This window comes from Strongylocentrotus purpuratus, unplaced genomic scaffold (assembly GCF_000002235.5).
Source record: "Strongylocentrotus purpuratus isolate Spur 01 unplaced genomic scaffold, Spur_5.0 spur5_contig_851, whole genome shotgun sequence".
Taxonomy (NCBI): Eukaryota; Metazoa; Echinodermata; class Echinoidea; order Camarodonta; family Strongylocentrotidae; genus Strongylocentrotus; species Strongylocentrotus purpuratus.
The window spans coordinates 373,575-395,062 of record NW_022145559.1 but is presented as its reverse complement, the minus strand read 5'-3'; the positions used below and the strand labels follow the sequence as shown (position 1 = coordinate 395,062).

General features: G+C 38.9%; 1 protein-coding gene across 3 annotated transcripts; it reads right to left on the bottom strand.

The window, feature by feature from the left end:
* Positions 1 to 9,346: 9,346 nt before the first annotated feature.
* LOC115917946 (39S ribosomal protein L40, mitochondrial-like) lies at positions 9,347 to 20,709 on the bottom strand. 3 transcript variants are annotated; one of them, XM_030994566.1, is made up of 7 exons: positions 20,642 to 20,709; positions 15,688 to 15,799; positions 13,644 to 13,808; positions 10,276 to 10,401; positions 9,723 to 9,830; positions 9,556 to 9,630; positions 9,349 to 9,471 (listed from the first exon to the last, which is right to left on the bottom strand). In XM_030994566.1, the coding sequence occupies exons 2-7, from the start codon at positions 15,771 to 15,773 to the stop codon at positions 9,468 to 9,470; spliced, it is 564 nt and encodes a 187-aa protein (XP_030850426.1). In that variant the 5' UTR covers positions 15,774 to 15,799; positions 20,642 to 20,709; the 3' UTR covers positions 9,349 to 9,467. The 3 variants fall into 3 exon arrangements, with proteins under 3 accessions (XP_030850421.1, XP_030850426.1, XP_030850418.1); XM_030994561.1 differs by having other exon boundaries at positions 9,347 to 9,630; XM_030994558.1 differs by lacking the exon at positions 9,349 to 9,471 and having other exon boundaries at positions 9,544 to 9,830.
* Positions 20,710 to 21,488: the final 779 nt, after the last annotated feature.

Genomic DNA, 21,488 nt, shown 5'->3' with positions numbered 1-21,488 from the left:
CGACCCTCTTCTCCTATTATGAATAGCGACCCTCATTTCGTATTATGAATAGCGACCTTCATTTCGTATTATGAATAGCGACCCTCTTCTCCTATTATGAATAGCGACCCTCTTCTCCTATTTTGAATAGCGACCCTCTTCTCCTATTATGAATAGCGAACCTCATTCCGTATTATGAATAGCGACCCCTTACTCCTATTATGAATAGCGACCCTGTTCTCCTATTATGAATAGCGACCCTCTTCTCCTATTTTGAATAGCGACCCTCTTCTCCTATTATGAATAGCGAACCTCATTCCGTATTATGAATAGCGACCCCTTACTCCTATTATGAATAGCGACCCTCTTCTCCTATTATGAATAGCGTCCCTCATTTCGTATTATGAATAGCGACCTTCATTTCGTATTATGAATAGCGACCCTCATTTCGTATTATGAATAGCGACCCTCTTCTCCTATTATGAATAGCGACCCTCTTCTCCTATTATTAATAGCGACCCTCATTTCTTATTATGAATAGCGACCCTCATTTCGTATAATGAATAGCGACCCTCTTCCCGTATTATGAATAGCGACCCTCTCGTCGTATTATGATTAGTGACCCTGATTACATATTATGAATAGCGGTCCTTATGATTAATGACCCTTAATATGAATTATGAATAGCGACCCTCATCTCACGTTATGAATAGCGGTCCTTATGATTAACGAACCTTATTTCTTTATGAATAGCGACCCTCTTTTGCCATTATGAATAGCGGACCAGGAAGTACGGGAATTTACACGTTATGAATAACGGTCCTTATGAATAGCGGATCTTATGAATAGCGGTCCTTATGAATAGCGAATAGACCCCCATTACGGCAACACTTGTACTGTAAAAATGAACTCTTAAACGATTGAAGAAATTAAATTAACATTTCACCAGCACAATCATATGAATATCATGATAATATAAAGGAGATGTGAACGACATGATTGATATTACATAACATAATATGATCATGATCTAAATATGATATCTTTATGTTATTGCATTCATGTGATATCTCCTGACTTAAAACTGCACGAAATGATAACAAAACATGTATTATAAGATACGATGTCATGTGATGCAAGAAAGTTATAATGTTTTATGTGACAAGATATGACATGCATATGATATAACAATTATTATGAAATGAAATCATATACAAATATATGATATAGTAATGATGTGACAAGGTATGATTATGACAACAACAATATGATATTACTAGTAGAATATATGATATAGATATATTATGATATCAAATCATATTAAATATAGAAATGATATTAAATAAAATCATGTAGTATATAGGTATGATATATGATAAGAAATGACATGATATAGATTGTTAAAGATAAACTTTAGTACTGGTAATGCGATTCCATTGTGAAAGAAAAGGTGTGGAAAGGATCAGAAACAGTTGATCATGTAGCATGTAAGTATTGGTGTGCACTGCAAGGTTCTGGAGTCATCAAAATCATAATAAATTTGACCGAGTCTTGGTAAAGTAACAAGCACTCACATAGAAAGCTATATATGGGACAACACACATGGTGTCGGGGCTAGTACTACCTTGATTTCCTTGTCTTTCTATGCTCATTACTCAGCCAGTATACATTTTCTTCCAAAATTGTTTGGCACATGTCATTTATTTGTAATCTTGAACATTCAGTGTAAGTATCGTTTGATTCTGTGAGAATTTTTTTTTTTTTTACCAGTACTGGAGTTTATGTTTAAGCACGTTAGCTCAATCGGTAATATCTTAGTTTTAACTAGTGTAATAAGATATAAAATTTGTGTTATCCGGTATTGTTCATTTTTTCTTTCTTTCTGGTATGCGTATCAGCTTTGGGGGAAAAAAAGAACTGGTGTTATTCATGATGATGATGATGATGATGATGATAATGATAATTTGTACCGTTTATATGGCGATATATTTCTGATTAAAGAACTTTTAAGGCACAGGCCCCTCCAATAAAGAGATTATTTTTCACATTTGCCGAAAAAGATATGTTTTGAGGCATTATTTGACATGTTCTAGATTGAAGTCTCCCGAAGACAGAAAGGGATGAAAGACAGTCCCCATATCATCCCTTTTATGCTTGATGCAGGTGGATACATGGGGAGTGAGCCAAGAATGAGCGCAACCCAGGGCGAAGAAGAGATGGAAAAGGAAGACCTCCAAACTCTCTAAACCCCTCACGCATCATACTACATTATGTAAACACAATCAATGACGTCATTACTATATCTACATTCTATCGGCTGTACCAGACTAATATGCAAATGAAGGTAGCGCCCTTTCGTACGTCATGAATGCTTTTATTTGACAAAGCTGTCAAATATGCAAATGATGATAAACTTTTTTCTGTTTGCTGTCTGCTTTTATTACACAAACCTGGAAATATGTAAAGGATAGTGTGTTCTTTTATCATTGCCTGCTACGGGTGTTAACCCTTTGTTTACAGGAACCTGGTGGTCTCTGTGTTAAGCTTATTGGACCTGTACAATTCAGGATTCAACGGGCTAATAATCAAAACAAAACCGATACAGATTTCTGAAGAGCACTTTCTAACGCTACTAGTATTAAAGGTAAAGACCAGTTATGGTCATGCGATTGCATTGTGAAAGAAACGTTGTGAAATCGATCAGAAAAGGTTGATCATCTAGCATAGATGTAGACCTACTGCAAGGTTCTGGAATCATCAAAATGATAAGAAATTTGGCCAAGTCTTCATAAAGTTAGAAGCACTGTACACAGAAAGATGTATATGGGACTACACACACGTGCGCGACACGTGCATTTCATATCTCTCAACAGGTAAGAGATACACTAATTTACCAAATATATCAATTAGTAGGCGGTTTCCCGTTAAAATTTTTATCATCATGTAATATTCAAAACATATTCTTTTACATGATTGGTAATAAGAGCTTCCATTTCATTTTTTTGAAATTGGGGCGTTTCCAATACTGGTCTTTACCTTTAACGTCACTCAAAGCACTACCAAACGTGGAGTTGATTGTAATGCCTATTCCTCTTCGATGCCAGTTTGGATTGGATAAAGCTGTCCAATTCTCAGATTTTTGCAACACCTTTGTCTATTTCGTGCATGCTTTTTCCGATTTAGCTAGGAATGATGGTGCATGTGTAGGCCTAATGCCCTTTCCTAGTATATTCTTACTGCTATTGGCTGCACCTGTCCAACTGAGAGAGAGAGAGAGAGAGAGAGAGAGAGAGAGAGAGAGAGAGAGAGAGAGGGAGTGGTTACGCCCTCTGCGTGCTCCCTGCTCCTCAGATCCCTTGATCACGGCGGCAAGGGAGGGGGCTAAAGAGGGGGCCCAATTCGTGAGAAAACGTGAAAATTACGCTGGCCGATATTTCGCTCAATAAGGGGGGGGGTGGTGGTAGTGAGCACTATTTTTTCCTAAATCAACACCCATCCCCCCCCCCCTTTTTTTTTGCCAAGGGATGGGGCTCGGGAGTTATTCTAAAGTAACTTCCCTTTATACCCTTTCTTTGCCAGGTCCCTCACATTCAAAACCTCCTAGGTATGCCAGCTATTTCTATTTCTAGCTACATTCAATAGCCAACCCAAAATCATGCATAACAAAAGAACCCATTTACTGTGTGTCTTAAATGCAAAATGATGAAATAATAAATCCTACGCTTGGCTACCTCTAACTGATCTTAGAGTAGTACATTTCCTTTGAGTAGTATATTTCCATTCTCGTCTGGAAAAAAATCCTTTCATGACTGGGAGGGGGGGGGGGTGGGGGTAGTGAGTACTATTTTTTAAATCAACACCCACCCCCCCCCCCTTTTTTTTTGCCAGGGAAGGGGGCTAGGGACAAGAAGAACCGGAGGGAAAGTCAGTAACCCATCATTAGATAAGAAAATGCCGCCATTAATAAATGAGAAGGAGTAGGAAGTATAGTGATAAAAGTCTCGTTAAGATATATTTATTCTCTTTTTCTTTTTTAATAAGAGCCACTTCCCCTTCCCATTACCCTTTTAACAATGACCTATCCCTTTTTCATAAATGCCCCTTTTCTCTTCTTATAACTGCCCCCTATCAAAATCTGATGGGTGCCTCTTTTACGTCGACAAATGCCCATCTCCTTTTCTTTCCTGCTGCATGCCTTATTTTTTAGGTGTAAGAAGTGCCCCATTTTCACCTCTGATAATTAGCCTTTGTACTTTGACACATGCTCCTTTTCTTTGCTAATATAAGTGTTTTAACCCTTTGGATAAGTGTCCCCTTTCCTCTCATCATTAAACGTGCCCCTAATTTCAAGCGAATAAAATCGGTTACCCCCAAAGCTCGCTCGCCATGCTCGCTCGTAGTTATAGATGTTATAATTATGTAACTTATCAAAGATCTTTTTATTCTTCCGCTATGAGAATGTGCTTATAACCCCATCAGGATTGGGTTTTTCCTCTTTATAAGATGTAATTTTTCGCACTGCGACCTCACAAATCTTGAAAACTTTCCTCGCAAATGAATTTTTCCACCATCACACCCAACTGCAAAGTATAATACTTCAGCAAATATTGAAATCATCCCGGTAATGTAATCACAATATAGGGGTATATACCAATGTCTAACAAATTGTATATTTTCCCTTCGAGATTTCCCTTTCAAGGTGCCCTTTTTCCAGAAAGTGCCCTTTTTTGTTGGTGCCCCCCCCCCCCCCACTTTGGAAGTCGCTCCGCCGCCTCTGCATGAAGGTGAATGTAGCAGAACCCGAGAGACATGACATCAACCTACGTAGTATGGGTATGTCGATCAGAGGATGTTTCTTCAGTAATCGAGCTGTTAGCGAGCTATGGAATAAACTGCCAGAATCTCTAGTCGATGCACATAACATAGGTATTTTTTAAGACTGGTCTAGATAAACACTGGCTTGCAAGCCAATTGTATGTAACCTGACATCCACGCATTCTGCACTACTTTTTTTAAGTCGCTAACTAATAATTGAACTTATATCTGGAAGACAACCGGGAGATCTGCAGGACTACCTCACTCCGGGGGGGGGGGGGGGGTGTTTCACAAAGACTAAGATCGACTAACGGACTTTAAGTTGGATTTAACTATGGCAGGCCACTGGTTGCTCTCACCATTGGTCTCTCAATTATGATGTTTAGATTATAATATTTTTTCTTCAGTAATGAACCATCACAAGGAGTAATTTATGTAGACCATGATGTGTACGTCCATTCAGAGACCAATGCCAGTACATGGTGAGAGCAAATAGCGGCATGAACAGCCTGCCATAGTTAATTGAGACCAACGTAAAGTCAATCTTAGTCTTTGTGAAACACTCCCCAGTATATCGATGATGACAACTCTTTGATTGATAGATTGATTGATTTTACTATCAATTACTAGGCTCTATGTCACTGAGCCGCAAGACCTCTACTTTGTCTTGACTTGCATTCTTTTTCCACTTTCCAATATAAAACATATCGCTCAAAACCAAGATGCATAATCAATTCAAGTTTTGGAATGGGGTCATGAATTTGGTCCAAGTTAACATATTGGAAGAATATGCGATCATACAATAGTCAGTGATGGTTATCACGGTTGAAATTGAGTCTCATTTATGAAATTGTAAACAATAATTTTTAATGGTGTATAGCTCCCTCTCAAGGTCAAGATACTAAGCCATAAAACAATGTTTTTTGACCAAAATCGACGGATTGGCGATTTCCGTTTGGAAATTATATATCACAACTACATATTCTGAGATTGTCATGGTCGCAGCCAGGCGCGTACACAGGGGGGGGGGGGGGGGGGGGGGGGGGGGTTGGGGGTTAAACCCCCCCCCCCCTCCCTTTGGTATTTTTATGCGTGTATACCCCCCCCCCCCCCCCCCCCCCCCCCCTTTTGGATTTTTTTTTTTTTTTTTTTTTTATAAACAAAAAAAGAAAAAAGAAATCCCATGGCTGACCTAAAAAGGTGACCTTACCCCCCCCCCCCCCCAACGGAGCCAAATGTCAAATTTTCAAATTTCGAGACCTAAAAAAAAAAAAAAGTGTCCTCTTCCTTCCTTTTGATGACGTCACACTTAACCACTCTATAGTATGGCCGTAAGCGCTAGAGGAAATTTTTATATTCAATTTTACTCGAAATCAGAGGTGTTTTAGGGGCTAAATTTTGTAGTGCTTATAATACATCCGCAGCGGCATCCAAATATATCAAAATTGTAAATAATCACAATCCAGCCAATTTCCAGGGACCCCACTGGAAATAAGCTCTCGAGCTTTCGTGGGTTATCCTGTTCAAGCTGACTTATTTTTGATCTGTTATTATTGTATATTGTTGTATGTTGGAAGCTTGTTAAATAAAAATCAATCAATCAATTCAAAATTTCCCAAAACTTTGTATTACCTTTAATGCTTAATAAAATTACAACTTAATTTACATGTACCGGTACTTAAAATGTATATTAATTTTTGAGACAAAGCAAGGTGATTGTAAAGTCTTTGTTTATTTTAATCAGTTTATTATGCACCACTACATGTATAATGTGAATACAGAGTCAGCCTTTTAGATTGAATCGAGTTGGCACTTCCATATTTTCCTTTAATATTCACAGAACTTTTAATATCAATATAGATTATTACCCGTATCAGACATCTGAGCAGTGGTTTTACAAAATCATATTACACTTGTTGTTATCCTAAAAGAGATAATCAGTAAATATGAGACTATATTCGCCTTTCATGAAAAAGCCTATGGACTTAACGTGTTAAGAAGGCAGGAAATCAGTAAAGTCTTGTATTCACCGCGCCATATTTTGTCATTTTCATTTTCTATTATGCGTACGAGAACTTTGCGCGCACTCTATTGTGAAGTAACAATCACACCAAATTATGTACACTGTGTGCAGTGTATCGAAGCACTGGATGCACAGTGCTGGTTTGACAAAGTTTTTTCAGTTCTATGAGATTGTCATGGTTGATTTATGTATTTGCTGATGTCTGATTTGGATAATAATAACAATATTGACTGGCTTAACTTTCGGGCGATACCACATATATTGCCCTCACAAGACCCATATTGCCCTCGTCTTTGACTCGGGGCAATATGAGTCTAGTTTGGGAAATATATGTGGTATCTCCCTCAAGGCCAGTCCATATTACATATATATAATCACTCTCAATCAAGGTACACTGCAACATAATAATCTGATTTCTCTCCCTTTGGAACAAAATCTACCACCCGAGTATCATGAAATGCACTTGCGAGCATTAACCACTTGACTGCTACCCACGTACATTTACGTTTTCTCGCATGTCTGTGCGTAGCATGTACATGTACGTGCTTAGGGCATTGCACTTTCAAGACCGTAGCACTGCAAATTACCAAGCCCTGCTGTGTAATTAGCACTGCAATGATGTTATCACTAGGAATATGACGAACAAAGAAAGCGGACAAAATATACAGTTCCTCAGGTAGACAAAGGAACATCTCTTCACTGCTATTATTTAAAAATGTGTAGAACAGGTGAATATGCATGTGACACCTGTTCTACACATTTTTACATAATAGCAGTGAAGGGATGTTCCTTTGTCTACCTGAGGAACTGTATATTTTGTCCGCTTTCTTTGTCCGTCATATTCATAGTGTATACAGGTCTTTAACAGTAGATGGCGCTCTTCCATAAAAAATCCGGCTTTTTTTTGTGTGTGTACAGTGTACAGTTTTTGTTAGGTGTTTGTACAGTACAATATACTGTAGCACAGGGGGTATGAACGCGATTTGAGCCAATAGCAGTCAAGTGGTTAAATTAACAATAATTATGATTTCATAACATTTCTATTTAAGAGCATGTATCAAAATTCATCTCTGTGTGCACTTGCTAACTCCACCCCATTGAAGTCAAAGCTTTCTGAAGGAAAAATATTATGTCTTAGTCCAAATTGGTTTGATCGCGTTCTTGCTGCATTCCAGACGATTTACGAGAATCACAGCAATTAGTAAGCACGGATGTAAGCACGGAGATAAACAATAAAATATGCGTTAGTGACCACCTGACTACAAATATCACATTTTGTCTTTTCTTTGAAAATGGTGTCTCATTGAAACAGGTACTAAAGGAACCTGTAGATAAAGACCACCTTTCTTGTCTCCCTTGGATGGTCTTTATAGACAGGTTTCACCGTATTACCTTTCTTAGTATACTTCTTGGTACCCGTTTTGTAAGACCTTGCTACGGCAAGAATCCATTCTCTTCACAGGGCGAGAATTATATGATATGTCCAAGTGTCTATACATCTTCACTACAGACTATTAGGATCTCATCTTATGAAGGACGAAAATATCACGATTTGTTCAAATGTCTTTGGGTGGTATTCTCGAAAGCGGACTAACTTTAGTCCATGGTTTAATCCACAGACTAAGTATGGAATGCCAAGTGTCTATATGAACATATTTTCTAATAATTTAATCTTTCACTAAATCACAATATAATATAATTACACAACTAATAAACAACAATATAACTATGAGATAATTACTTTATCACGGTAATATCAGAGATGCCAACTTTTGGAAATCAGAAATAGGGAGGATTTGTAATCGACACCAATTAATGTGCGCGTAGCGCACATCTCGAGCGCGTAGCGCCCGACACATGCGGCCGGGGTCCAGGGCCCGCCTTAGGGCCCTGGAAGCTCTGGGGTTCTAGATGCTCTCTGGTGCAATCTGAGCCTTATTTTGGAGCATTTTACATGTGTATTTAGTTAAATAATTCCCCCTTTTTTTTTAAATAACATAAAAATTGTACAAAATGCATGATGAATTACTTTCAGACTTCCGATTACACAGGTACTTGATACTGTATTCGGTCTTATACTTCCGAGACCATTTCCTGGTCTTATTTTGCTGATTTTCCGCCATTTGGATTCTGTGGCAATATCCACGCATTGGTTACGGCGATCCATATGCTGAAACAATCTTTCGCTACTCTTAATTTGTCTTTTAACATAGTGGAATTATTACATGCTTAAGTTAGCAGATGATATTTCTCTTTCAATTCACAGATATATATACTGATAAGCGCCCTCCAAAAAAAATCATAATAAAAAAAATAAAAAAAAAAAAAATAAATAAAAAATAAAAAAAAAAAAATCATTTTTTTTTTTTTTTTTTTTTTTTTAATAAATCGGGAGGATAAGGATGGTGATCGTAAGGTCGGGAGTTGGGGTGAATTATCGGGAGCCTCCCGATAAAATCGGGAGGGTTGGCATCTCTGTAATATAGGGACATATCAAATTATTCAAAAATATATTCATATGGACACTTGGCATTCCATACTTAGTCGGTGGATTAAATCATGGACTAAAGTTAGTCGGTGGATTAAATCATGGACTAAAGTTAGTCCGCTTTCGAGAATACCACCCTTTGCATCTCCTAACCCGCATCAATCATTTATACTGCGTGGTAACGTCTATATAGTCTCCATCTGGACTAACCGCTGAGTAGTCCGTCACAGGTGGTGTCTGCATCAATCATTTATACTGCTTGGTAACGTCTATATATTCTCCATCAGGACTAACCGCTGAGTAGTCCGTCACAGGTGGTGTGTATGTAGCCCCATCAATCATTTATACTGCTTGGTAACGTCTATATAGTCCCCATCAGGACTAACCGCTGAGTAGTCCGTCACAGGTGGTGTGTATGTAGGACCGGTGATTAGCAGAGGAAACAAACGTGGATCTCTCTGGATTGCAGCTTGATAAAGCTCTTCAGACTCTAATCTCAGCTCCTCAAGGGCTTTCGTCTGTGATCTGTGACGGGTGGCGTAAAATAGTCCAAAATATTTACTGGTTATTGATAAATATCATGAATCCAATTTCAGCTCCTTTCAGCTATTGTCTGAAATCTGTAAACAGTAATTTCTAGTCCTGGGACCCATTTCACAAAGCCTTTTTTTTATGACAAATGACAAATATCAGTGACAAATCTGCTGATAACCAATCAGAAGCAAGGATTTCAGTAGCTTATAACAACAACTGTCATTCGTCACTGATGACAAGTTTTGTGAAACACCCCCCCCCCCCCCCCTGGTTTGCACGGTTAACTGCCAATTTCTTTATCCTGTCATAGACAAAGTTAACAAGTACAAATAAATACCTTGCCAGAAGAAGCTTCTTGATTAGACAAGGGATTAATAATAATATTATTATTATTATTATTATTATTATTATTATTAAGGGATTAGACTGCACTCACCTGATTGCTTTCTTGATGGTGTTAGTTTCTGTCACATGCTGCTGGAATTTATAACGAGACCATGCCTTCTGCAAACGAGCTCTTTCTTCGGATGTTTCGAAGTCTGCTTCATTGTCATCTCTCTTTCTGCAAGAAAACAAATTATTTATGATTGATGCCTTTTTTTTAAAATTGGCAACAATGGTACATGACTACATGTATATTCCTTTTCTTACAACAATTTTTTAATGAAAAGCTGTGAATTCGAAAACAATTTGTTTGTAAAAGAACAAAAGCAAACGGTCCAGTAAAAAATGCACTGATTGACAATCTCTATGGTTCTTTATGGCAAAACAGTAAATATGATGTGAACAACATTTTATCAAGGATTAAATGTTTTAAAGCTTATTTCCTTCTTGAAAACTCTTAACATCAAATACCATTTGGTAATTATGCAGTTAACACTGACTACAAAACTCAGTCACATGGGTCTAATTTTACCGAAGTCAAATCATATTTCTTATTTCGACCCACTTTTTTGTTAGCAAGATAACTTGACAATGGCTCAATCAAATAACTTGAAATTTGGCACACATATGTATAAGCATATGAACAAAACAAGGTAAGGTTTTTAACCTTGACCTTGACTGATGACATCATCTAGGCGCCATTTTGTGAAATTTTCTGAAAATAAACTCTTGATCATATCTTCATAACCAAAGGTTATTTCTCATTCATATTTATCATGATCAAGGTCAATATCAGTCCGGTCAATTTCAGGTAAAAAAAACGTGCGCGTGCGCGTGCGCGTACGTCCGCGCGCACAAATTCAAAATGCTCAAAATCGTCTCAAATTTATTTTGCATACGTTTTAGGTCATTTTAAGCATTTTATAAAAAATCGCGCACACGCGCATGCGCGCGCGTTTTCGCGCGTAACAACATTACAAAACATAGAATCGCCATTTTTTTTTCTTTCATGATATTTCTCATATTTTTTCGAGAAATTTGATACCATGTTTATCTCTTTATGACCATTAATAACAAGATGAGCGTCAATTCAAGATAAACATCTGTGCGCGCGAGCTCTTTTAATACATAGCATATATGGGCAAAAACATGCCTATACAAAATCCATTGTATCTCTTTAGGATGTAAGGTGACCCCCATTTTTTTTTTTTTTGTTGATAAAGTATGAATCAGAAAAATGATTTCGTGTCTCATTTGACCCTCAATTAACTCATGACGTCATCATAATGGCCTCCGAACTCAAAATTTCAATTTACATATAATGACGTCAGCATATTTACGGAAAATTGATTGTATCTCTGTAAATATTTATTGATTTTCTTCCAAATTTTGATATATGTTTTAGCTGAGACAATTCTCTACAAATGCAGTCACCACGATTTTTCATTTTGACAAAGATATCATGGCGTATTTTTTCGATTAAAGGAGGCATGTCAATTTTTCACATTTTGCGTGTATTCTCTATGGGACATGACTTTTTCTCAAAACTGGATTCTACATTCTTGTCTTTCGCGAGCAATATCTCCGTCGTTTTATCTTCGTTTACGCTGAGCTTCGAGTATGTTGTAGCTGAGTCAATATGCTATCGTAAGTGTGCCCTTTAATTTTCGATCAGATGCCGGGATCATGCCCATATTTCACTTACAAAGTAGGATTTGATAATTCCATTTTCCGTTTACGTGTAATCTCTATGGGAAATGTTTTGGTACATCGGTAACGCACTTGACTTCCGACCTCGAGGTCCCTGGTTCGGAGTCCAGGCGTCTCCAACAATTTTTTTTTCACTTTTTTTTCTTTTTGACCTTTCACTGTACCTTTTCCTTTGCTTATTAAAACACGTAGAATCACAAATAATGTTATAAACAACCATATTTACTTTATTATTCCCCTATTGTCACTTGATCCATTACTTTTTTAGTGTAGTCCCTATGGGAGATGACTTTTTCTCAAATCTGGATTCTACATTCCTGTCTTTTGCGAGCAATATCGCCACTATTTCCGCTTGGTTTTTGTTGATTTTGGAGTATGTTGTAGCTGAGACTATATGCTATCTAAATGTCCCCTCATTTTTTCAATCAGATGTCATCATGGTCTGTTGATGATGATCATCAACATCATCATGATCATCATCATCATCATCAACATCGTCATCACCATTACTATCAAGATCATCATCATCATGATCATCATGATGATCATCATTGTTTACATGTCTATATAACTTCTCCCTTTTTCGATATAGTAAATATTATAATCTATTATAAGACTTGAAGACAGACCACCTTATTCGTCCTCGTGACGAATTAAATTCTAGTTTGTTTGTATTTTTTTTTTGCTATAATCATGTATGTATTGTTAATTATGAGATCAAGGTACTATATTATGCTTTTCACACTGGCAATATTTTCCTTAACCCCGTACTATAGATCGGGTTAAGGGGGGGGTCTTAACCCCACCTATAGTACGGGGTTAAGCCTATTCCACTTTCTGTTCAGACTGGCCTTTACCAAAGTGGGCTAAAGTTGGCTAACCCCACCTATAGTACGGGGTTAACTAACCCTGCAAAATAGCAGGGCTAACTCCGCAATTGTGGTGCTAACTCCTGCTAACCCCGCAATTGCGGTGCTAAGCAAACGAATGAGAACAGAAACGAAAAATAGTCCGGTACTACGCAATGGAGCGTATCGCAGCTGGCCAGATGCGAAGTATGTCCTATCATAACATACACGATATCCGGGGTTAACGAAATGCAGTGAGAACAGCGGGAATTTTCTTATTCCGGAATAGGCGCTAGTACGGGATTAAAAACAGCGAGTGTGAAAAGCCAAAAAAATAGTCCGGGGTTAAGGATAGTACGGGGCTAAGCAAAGTACGGGGTTAAGCAAAACCAGTGTGAAAAGAGTATAAGGCTATTTGCTCTTTTTTGTTGACCCCTCATTCTCATAATTTGTTTTTGTTCTAATTATTCTGTATTGATTTCTATTGGTTTTACTCTGTTGTGTATATATTTCATGAATGTTGATTTTATTGAGAATTAAATAAATAAAGACTTAAGACTCAAACTAAAAGGTAGATCACTATGAATATGACGGACACAGAAAGCGGACAAAATATACAGTTCCCCATTCTACCCTCAACAATTGCTGTGGTAGACAAAAGAACATCCCTTCGCTGCTATTAAGTAAAAATGTGTAGAACAGGTGTCACATGCATATTCCCTGTGCTACTTATTTTTACATAATAGCAGTGAAGGGATGTCCCTTCGTCTACCACAGCAATTGTTGAGGGTAGAATGAGAAACTGTATATTTTGTCCGCTTTCTTTGTCCGTCATGTTCATAGTGTACATTTGCTTACTCACCTATCATCTTCCATCAGTTTTCTGTCTACATCAAAGTCTACGATAGGCTTGAGTTCAGGATCACCCATCTTAAATTGAATTTTCTTGAGTTTCTTGAGTAATCTCTGTTGTCTCATAACCTCCTGCTTGGGATCAACTCGTTTCTTCTTCTTGGGAGGCTCGGCTCTGAATTCAATAAAAAACAGTCAATATCAAATTTTATTGGTCTAAAAGGAAATTCAGGCCTTAAATTTCAATATTTTTAGGGCAAGGCCACTTTTCTGTAGGAACATTCCTATATTACAGCACAAATAGGAAGAATTGGAAAGGGCACAACAAATCTCCAAGGCCAATGAGAAGGGCATTGAGGCCACTCAAAGGGCATCCAAGGCCATGACCTTGGTGGCCTTGGATTAATTTAAGCTCTAGGAATTTGTTGTGTTTACATGCATTATGCACAGAGAAAATAGACAAAATGTACATGTGACATGATACATACAACATAAAATGAGTATATAGAGAAAATAAACATTCTTATTATACAGATATTTTCTCTGAATTTATATTATTTCTTTTAGTAACCACATTTTGTACAAGCCAATAAAATTGAATACTACTAGAATGATGAGGAACAAAATGATGGAAAAGTGAAAGAGGTTAGTGATAAGATAAGTTCAGAGAAAGCAGACACAGATCTTCTTTGGAGGCTCAGTTCTGTATTCAAATAAAAAACAGTCAATTTCTTTTGGTGACCACACTTCGTACAAGCCTATAAACTTGAATACAACTAGAGGAGTCATGGACGAGTGGATATGTCACCAGACTGTGGATCACAAGGTCCGCGGTTCAAGTCCCACCGCGGCACTAATGTCCTTTGGCAAGACATTGATCTACATTTGCCACTCTCCACCCAGGTGTTAAATGGCTACCAGTAGGATGCTAAAGCTAATGTGCTTAGATTAGCAAGTGTGCACTTGTAAAAAATGATGCCTGGCTGGAATGCTCCCCAGGGAGTGGAGAATGTGCATACATTGTATGCTGGTAAGCCTGAATCCGATGACCGGGGTAATAATATATATAAGAACTAGCTATTATTATTATAATTATAGAATGATGAGGAACAAATTAAAGGAAATATGAAAGAGGTTAGTGATAAGAGAAGAGAAAGCAGACTCAGATCTTCAGACAAGAGAATACTGATAGGCTGCAGTAAATAAAGGGGGCAGGAGAAGAAAGAGGATTTTGACTGAAGAAAATCTGGATAGACTGCATACATTGCAGAGATCAAAGTTGGTAGAGTGGAAACTCATTATAACAAGGTCCTTGGGTCCATGGAAATTGATTAGGAACCTTGCTATATCAGGGTAAAAAGAACAAAAGAATATAAAGTGCTGGGACAGGCAATGTTATAACAGATACCGCATGATATCAGAGCTCGTTATAATGAGGTTCTACTGTATCAATAAAACCTGAACACCCCCCCCCCCCCCTCCCCATGCACACACACACACCGGTAGAGATGATGGTGATGATAATGATGGTGACGGTGATGATGATGGTGGTGGTGATGATGATGATGGTGATGATGATGATAATGGTGATGATGATGATGGTGATGATGGTGATGATGATGATGATGGTGATGATGATGTGATCATGACGACGATAATGATGGTTATGATGGTGATGAAGATGTGATCATGATGATGGTGATGGTGATGATGGTGATGGTGATGATGGTGATGGTGATGATGGTGATGACTATGGTGATGACAATGATCATGAGGGTAATCATGATGAGGATGACAATGATGAAGATGGTGATGGCAATGATGATGGTGATGGTGATGATGGTGGTGATGGTGATGATGATCATGGTGATGATGATCATGATGGTGATGACAATGATGAAGATGATAATGATGATGGTGATGACAATGATGATGGTGATGACAATGATGAAGATGGTGATGGCAATGATGATGGTGATGATCATGATGGTGATGACAATGATGATGGTGATGACAATGATGAAGATGGTGAGGGTAAGGATGACTGTACAAACCTGAGTACTTGTGTCGCTCTGATTGATAACCCTCCAGCCCGAGTGAAGAAGTTACGCACCAGCTGAAGACCCTGCAGACTTGCCATCGTCAAGTCTAGTATAGATCTCTAGTCTAAGAGAGAAAGCATACATTTACACAAAGTGTTTAAAGCCCCTCTGCACTACTCAGAGCTACTTGCGCCCTCTATATAGCAAACAATGCCTAATCGGTGCCTGTTGGTCCCCATGATCCCCTTTTTCTTATGTTAATTGAGAGCTGAGTTGATGAGATAACCACCTGCCAGTGACCTTGCAGGGAGGTTTAATCCCCCTGACCAAACTAGTGGAGACGGTCTTTAAAACTAATCAGAAGAATGTACTCAAAAGCGGACCACCTGTTTACAATAGACCACACAATACCAACATGGGAGTTGCTGTGTCAGACGTGCTGTAGCATCACCAAGAAAAGAAAGGTAATGTGGAGGTATTGTATGAAAGAATGCAATTCTTTTATGAGCATGTGCTGAGCTGGGAAGTTACATACCACTGTCTCTTGTTTCACAAGATGAATAAGATCTGGAGCCTCTTTAGGGTGGAGCTTAGCAGGTCTGAGAACATTATCTTTAAAAATATTTAGAAATCTATGAAATATATTTAGATGTTTGAATAACATAATATGAGTTGTATGCAGCCCTGCACATCAACAGGAATCAACTTAGAAATATTTGGATGTCACCCCACCTTTAAATAAATGTACATGGATTTGAATTGCCACTTTGTCTTTGATGGTGACTTCACGATAATACTAGCTTTAATAGTTTAGTGTACTACAGTGCACACACAGAGTTTGCTGAGCCCGAAGGTAGCGTATTTCATTTTTCTTAGTGAGCTCCAAAGGTAGTTCCCACCCAAGGTTAGTCGGCCGTCGGGTAAGGCACTAAGGGAAGCTGAACTTTGGAAGGGGTGAAAAGAAAGCCACATATGCATTTGATTTGGTGTTTACAAATTACACCATTATTTGCGCAGACAAATGTAGGTGATATCAATATCATATTATTTCATATTATATTCCACATACTAAGAATCTTGCTCTACGATTGATCAAAAGTAAATCACGTGATGAAAGATAGTTCGCCCATCATTGCTGGATGAAGCAAAAAGTTTGTTACACTGTGTAGATATGCTACTATCTACACAGTGCAATGCACTTTAATTGTATTCGCTGCGTATTGCTCTCCTCTTTAAGCGTTTTTAGTGTTCGTACGCGAACTTTGGTCATGCGCGAACTATATGGTCACACCACCATACTGCATGCACTGTACGTATCGTACAGCGTATGCTAGCTGTTAATTGATGACTATTACTCTAAAATGCCGGAAGAAGTGAAATGTTTCCGATGTGGAATATAAAGCAAATAATCACCTTTCGGTTTCAGGCAATGGCAAACTATCACTCCCTCGGCGATCTGAATGTACTGTATACGCTATCTTTCTGAAGCGAAATCAGAAAGATAGCTTCATCCAGATCGCTTCGGAAGTGATAGTTTGTCCCATCACCTTCACCAACGGTAGTATCACTGTCACAAGACCCAGCAGGACTGCTCATGCACATAGCTTTAAATAAAGTCCCCTGTTCAAGAACTGAGCAACATAAGCAGTCCTTCTTTCCCAGGATTGTGAGGTCTTGGAATAACCTGCCGTCATCCGTTAACTTGCACCATGTTATCTTTAATAGCATTGCTAGGTAGGTGACTATCCGCGCGTCCATGGTGCATCGATTTGGCACCGCGCTCTTAATTCACAGGGCTCTACTCAAATGGCTGTCGCTTACATCATGAATAGGGTATCGAACCACATGTGGGAATGTGGGATATTCCACTTCGAAATCGTTCTTCAATTTTGTGTATGCGATGATCAGAACCGGAGCTATGAGCAACAGATTTCAACGAAGGAGCGTAAGTACGCTTTCAAATTATATATCTCTCGATAGAATATTCATTTACTTAACTTTGACTAGATCTACCTGCATATGAAATATCTAGGTGATTTGATTACCGAAACGATGTTTTTAAAACTCCGAAAACTTCCAACGATGTTTGCCAAAAAAAAATGGCCGCAACACTTTCGCGCAGTGGCAATTTTTCACAGGGATGCACTGGCTTTGTGTATCGCAGCCGCCATGTGCGCATATTGCTTCTTGCTGACGAGGGTTACAAAAAGGTCACAAGTTGTCACACAACCCTCCTTTGACTTGTGTGGTTTATAATTAGGGCCTAAGGGGGGGGGGGGGTTACCAAAAATGAATGTTTTTTTAAACATTGAAATATCATTATTTCACTATTTGTTGACCGGCTAGGGTGATGATCTTGGTAACAATTTAGATGTATTTTACATGCTCTTTCGAATGGTACTATTTTTAAAAGATTCAATGAATTCTATTTTTTCGTTCACGTAGTAGCATTGCACCTAGACCGAAAACTTCAGTCTCTCTAATCGTCGGTTGTTCCACTGAGACTACGTCTGGCTCCACTAGACCTCCGATTATAGAGACTGAAGGATGGGGACCTCTTACTGTGAGGGACTGTACAGAACAAATGGTTCGGTTCGACCGGACCGCGATGAATGAGATATGCAACGAAATTTTCACTCTTTACATCCTCATAACTGCTGCAATTATAATACAAATTAAAAATAACATATATACCTGTATAGCTTATTTGACTTACGATAGCTTGCTCATTTAGATCCTAAATTAATGATTAATCCGAGAAAGTCTGGTCGTCAACATTATCCGTCTTGGTTTTAGTTGATGAATATTCATTTTTTCTTTTCGAACGTCCAATAGCTACCGTAGCTACGTACGAGTCGGCCCAGCTTGACCAACGAACTCCCACGAAACGAGTGCTCTGATTGGCCATTGGCGTAGGTTGACCCGGAAATATACCGGCCGCCGGGTCATATAGCTCTATTTTCGAGTGCATGAACGTACTGTTTCACAGGACTAAGATACAAATTGGATAATTCATATAAAGTAAGTCCGTAAATTATACATTTAATATTGAGTTATCAAATTTTGATAACTGTAATTAGGACAAATGACATATCGACCTAATTTACATCTGATTTAGAAATCAGGAAATTAGATCTAAATAAAGAAAATCGGGGGAGAAATGTCGGTAACGAAAAGCTGTTACGCTGTGGCTCTAATTTACCCCCACGGTACGAGATCTCTGGGTTGCCATCTGTATTGGGGAATGACAACAAATGTCAGTTTTATTAAAGAAATGACCCAAATCAGATGGTTATTGCTGTCTACATTGCACCATGCACTGATGCACCTGGCTCTCGAAAGCACGCACACCTGCACACACACACACTCATCAGTCTGCAAGAATCTTCAACTGTGAAGGAGGCAGACTCAACCCAAAGAAGAAGGAGAAGGCTAGTACTAGATCTAGATCTAGTCGTGTGGGAAAGGGCGAGTCGAGCATAGACCGAAAGCTTCAGTCTCTATACCGTCGGTTGTTCCACTGAGACTACGTCTGGCTCCACTAGACCTCCGGTTATAGAGACAGAACGATCGCCTATGCCAGCCTATGTTGAAGATATCACGGCTAGATTTTAGCCGTTAGGCCCCTCCCACAAACATGAACAAACTTGCCACGGCCGTATTGTTATGCCCCCAAAATCCCCCAAAATGTCATTTCACCTCGTGCATATCCAATTTTACATTAGGCCTAGGCTATAATACATCGGTTCCACTTACTAATTTGATTGAAATAATCCGTTTAATGGTCCCTTTTAAGGAAATTATGGGTCAAAATCGACATCCATGTTGAAAATCTTGCAAGCCGTGTTAAACTCTCGCTGCCGTCAATCTCATCCCTTCTAGTCTACGCCGAAGGCAAAATGATTATGAAGGAAAAATTGTGCGCCATCTACACGTTCGTAATGGCGTTATCACTGGCATAGGCGATCGTTCAGTCTCTATAACCGGAGGTCTAGTGGAGCCAGACGTAGTCTCAGTGGAACAACCGACGGTATAGAGACTGAATAACCGGAGGTCTAGTGGAGCCAGACGTAGTCTCAGTGGAACAACCGACGGTATAGAGACTGAAGCTTTCGGTCTAGTCGAGCACCTGATAGATAGCCTTGAGAAAGTTCAGAGGAGGGGAATACGCTTCATCACAGGGAATCACAGCCGAGAAGACAGCGTCACGGCTATGCGATTGAACATCGGACTCCCAACTCTACAAGAGCGACGACTGGAATCACGTCTAGCCATGATGTACAAGATCCTCCACCACCAGATAGCCATCCCTCTTCCACTCCAGATTACATCTCACAGAAAGACAGAGCTACATACAAGGAGTCAACATCACCTTCGTTTCACCAGACTTGGTACATCCTCCGATTCTTACAAATACAGCTTCTTTCCTCGCACCATGAAAGACTGGGATGAGCTTCCTACAAATATCATTGAACTGCCCACATTGAAGCAGTTCAAGGAAGCCATCAGCTGCGAATAGTCACAGCATCATCATTATTTTTTATGATTTTTATGATTTTTATCATTTTACTTGCACCATAAACATGTATATATTTCGGCACAAATTTACACAAGCCGTCCACCGTCGGCAAAAGATCACCCTTGTCTAGATGCTGAACAGGCTTTGACAAGTAGTAGAATAGAAGTAGAAGTAGAAGCACAGCTAGCAGCTAGCAGCTCGGCACCGAAATACACCGCGGCCTGGCGTTGCCCTGGCCCACCGGCGCGGCGCGGCGGCTTAATTGAGTCGAGAGCCCTAGACCGAAGGCCTGCATGGGCCGCGGCCGCAGACAGGTGAACCTGAAGTCAAGCAAATTTTGGGCACCTTATTTTACATATCATAGACAGTACATTTACGATAATCATGATAATTGCCTGATAATATTTACTACTATATTATTATTAGAATATAAATGTGTATTCTTACCAGTAAATGTGCGTACAACTGACTAAAAAAGCATGACAATTCAATAGAAATTCTACTTTTTCGTAACTATTATGGTGGAGTGTACGATTGTTGTGAGAAAACAGAACAGGAAAAAACATTGAAGATCGAGCGCGGCGTGCATATAGGTTGATTTAACAGAAATTGGCTTCCTGACAATTACATCAGTGATATATTTATATTTTGATGAAGAATCTCAATAATGTATTCGAAGTAATTAATTCGAAGTATTAAAGGAATTGGGTAACTTTGTTTCAGATTCTGAAACAAAATTCTGGATTTAGCTCATGCTGCAATGATAATTATAAACCTTTATAGGTCAGTCATGAACCCCACGAGCTGACTTTTACAAGCCGATCGCCTTTCTAGATATTTATGATTGGAAATCAAAATCAAATTTGCGTTTTCCTGACGGTTTTCATAACACTTCAGTCTATTTGGGCAAACGAGTATGGTAACAACGCGGTCACTCAAAGATTCTTACTTTTTTTGAGGGACTTCATGATCATTTTGAAGCGCAATTCTTTTAGGGCTAATATCACAACAATAACAATAGGGCCATGCAACCCAGATTTAACATTGTTAAACGATGCCTTTAATCAATCATCATTCATTATCTGCAATATAGAATCTTTGACAAAATTAACATACTGGTACCCCCCCCCCCCCCCCCAACCCCCTAAGTCCAGTGTGTAAAGTCAATAGGCCTACAGGCCGATTTTTGTGTGTGTATTACCAGCCGGACATAATTGTTGCGTGAAAAGTACCCCTTTACCAGAGATTTTGGGAACATCATGAATGAGGTTCCTCAATTCCCGGAGTGGGGGGG

Excerpts from the sequence above, each read along its gene's own strand:
- LOC115917946 (XM_030994561.1), bottom strand. The coding sequence starts at position 15,773 with ATGGCAAGTCTGCAGGGTCTTCAGCTGGTGCGTAACTTCTTCACTCGG. Across the intron at positions 13,809-15,687 it reads AGAGCGACACAAGTACTCAG|AGCCGAGCCTCCCAAGAAGA; the intron begins GTTTGTACAGTC and ends TATTGAATTCAG. Across the intron at positions 9,631-9,722 it reads CTGCTAATCACCGGTCCTAC|ATACACACCACCTGTGACGG; the intron begins ATACACACCACC and ends TGATGGGGCTAC.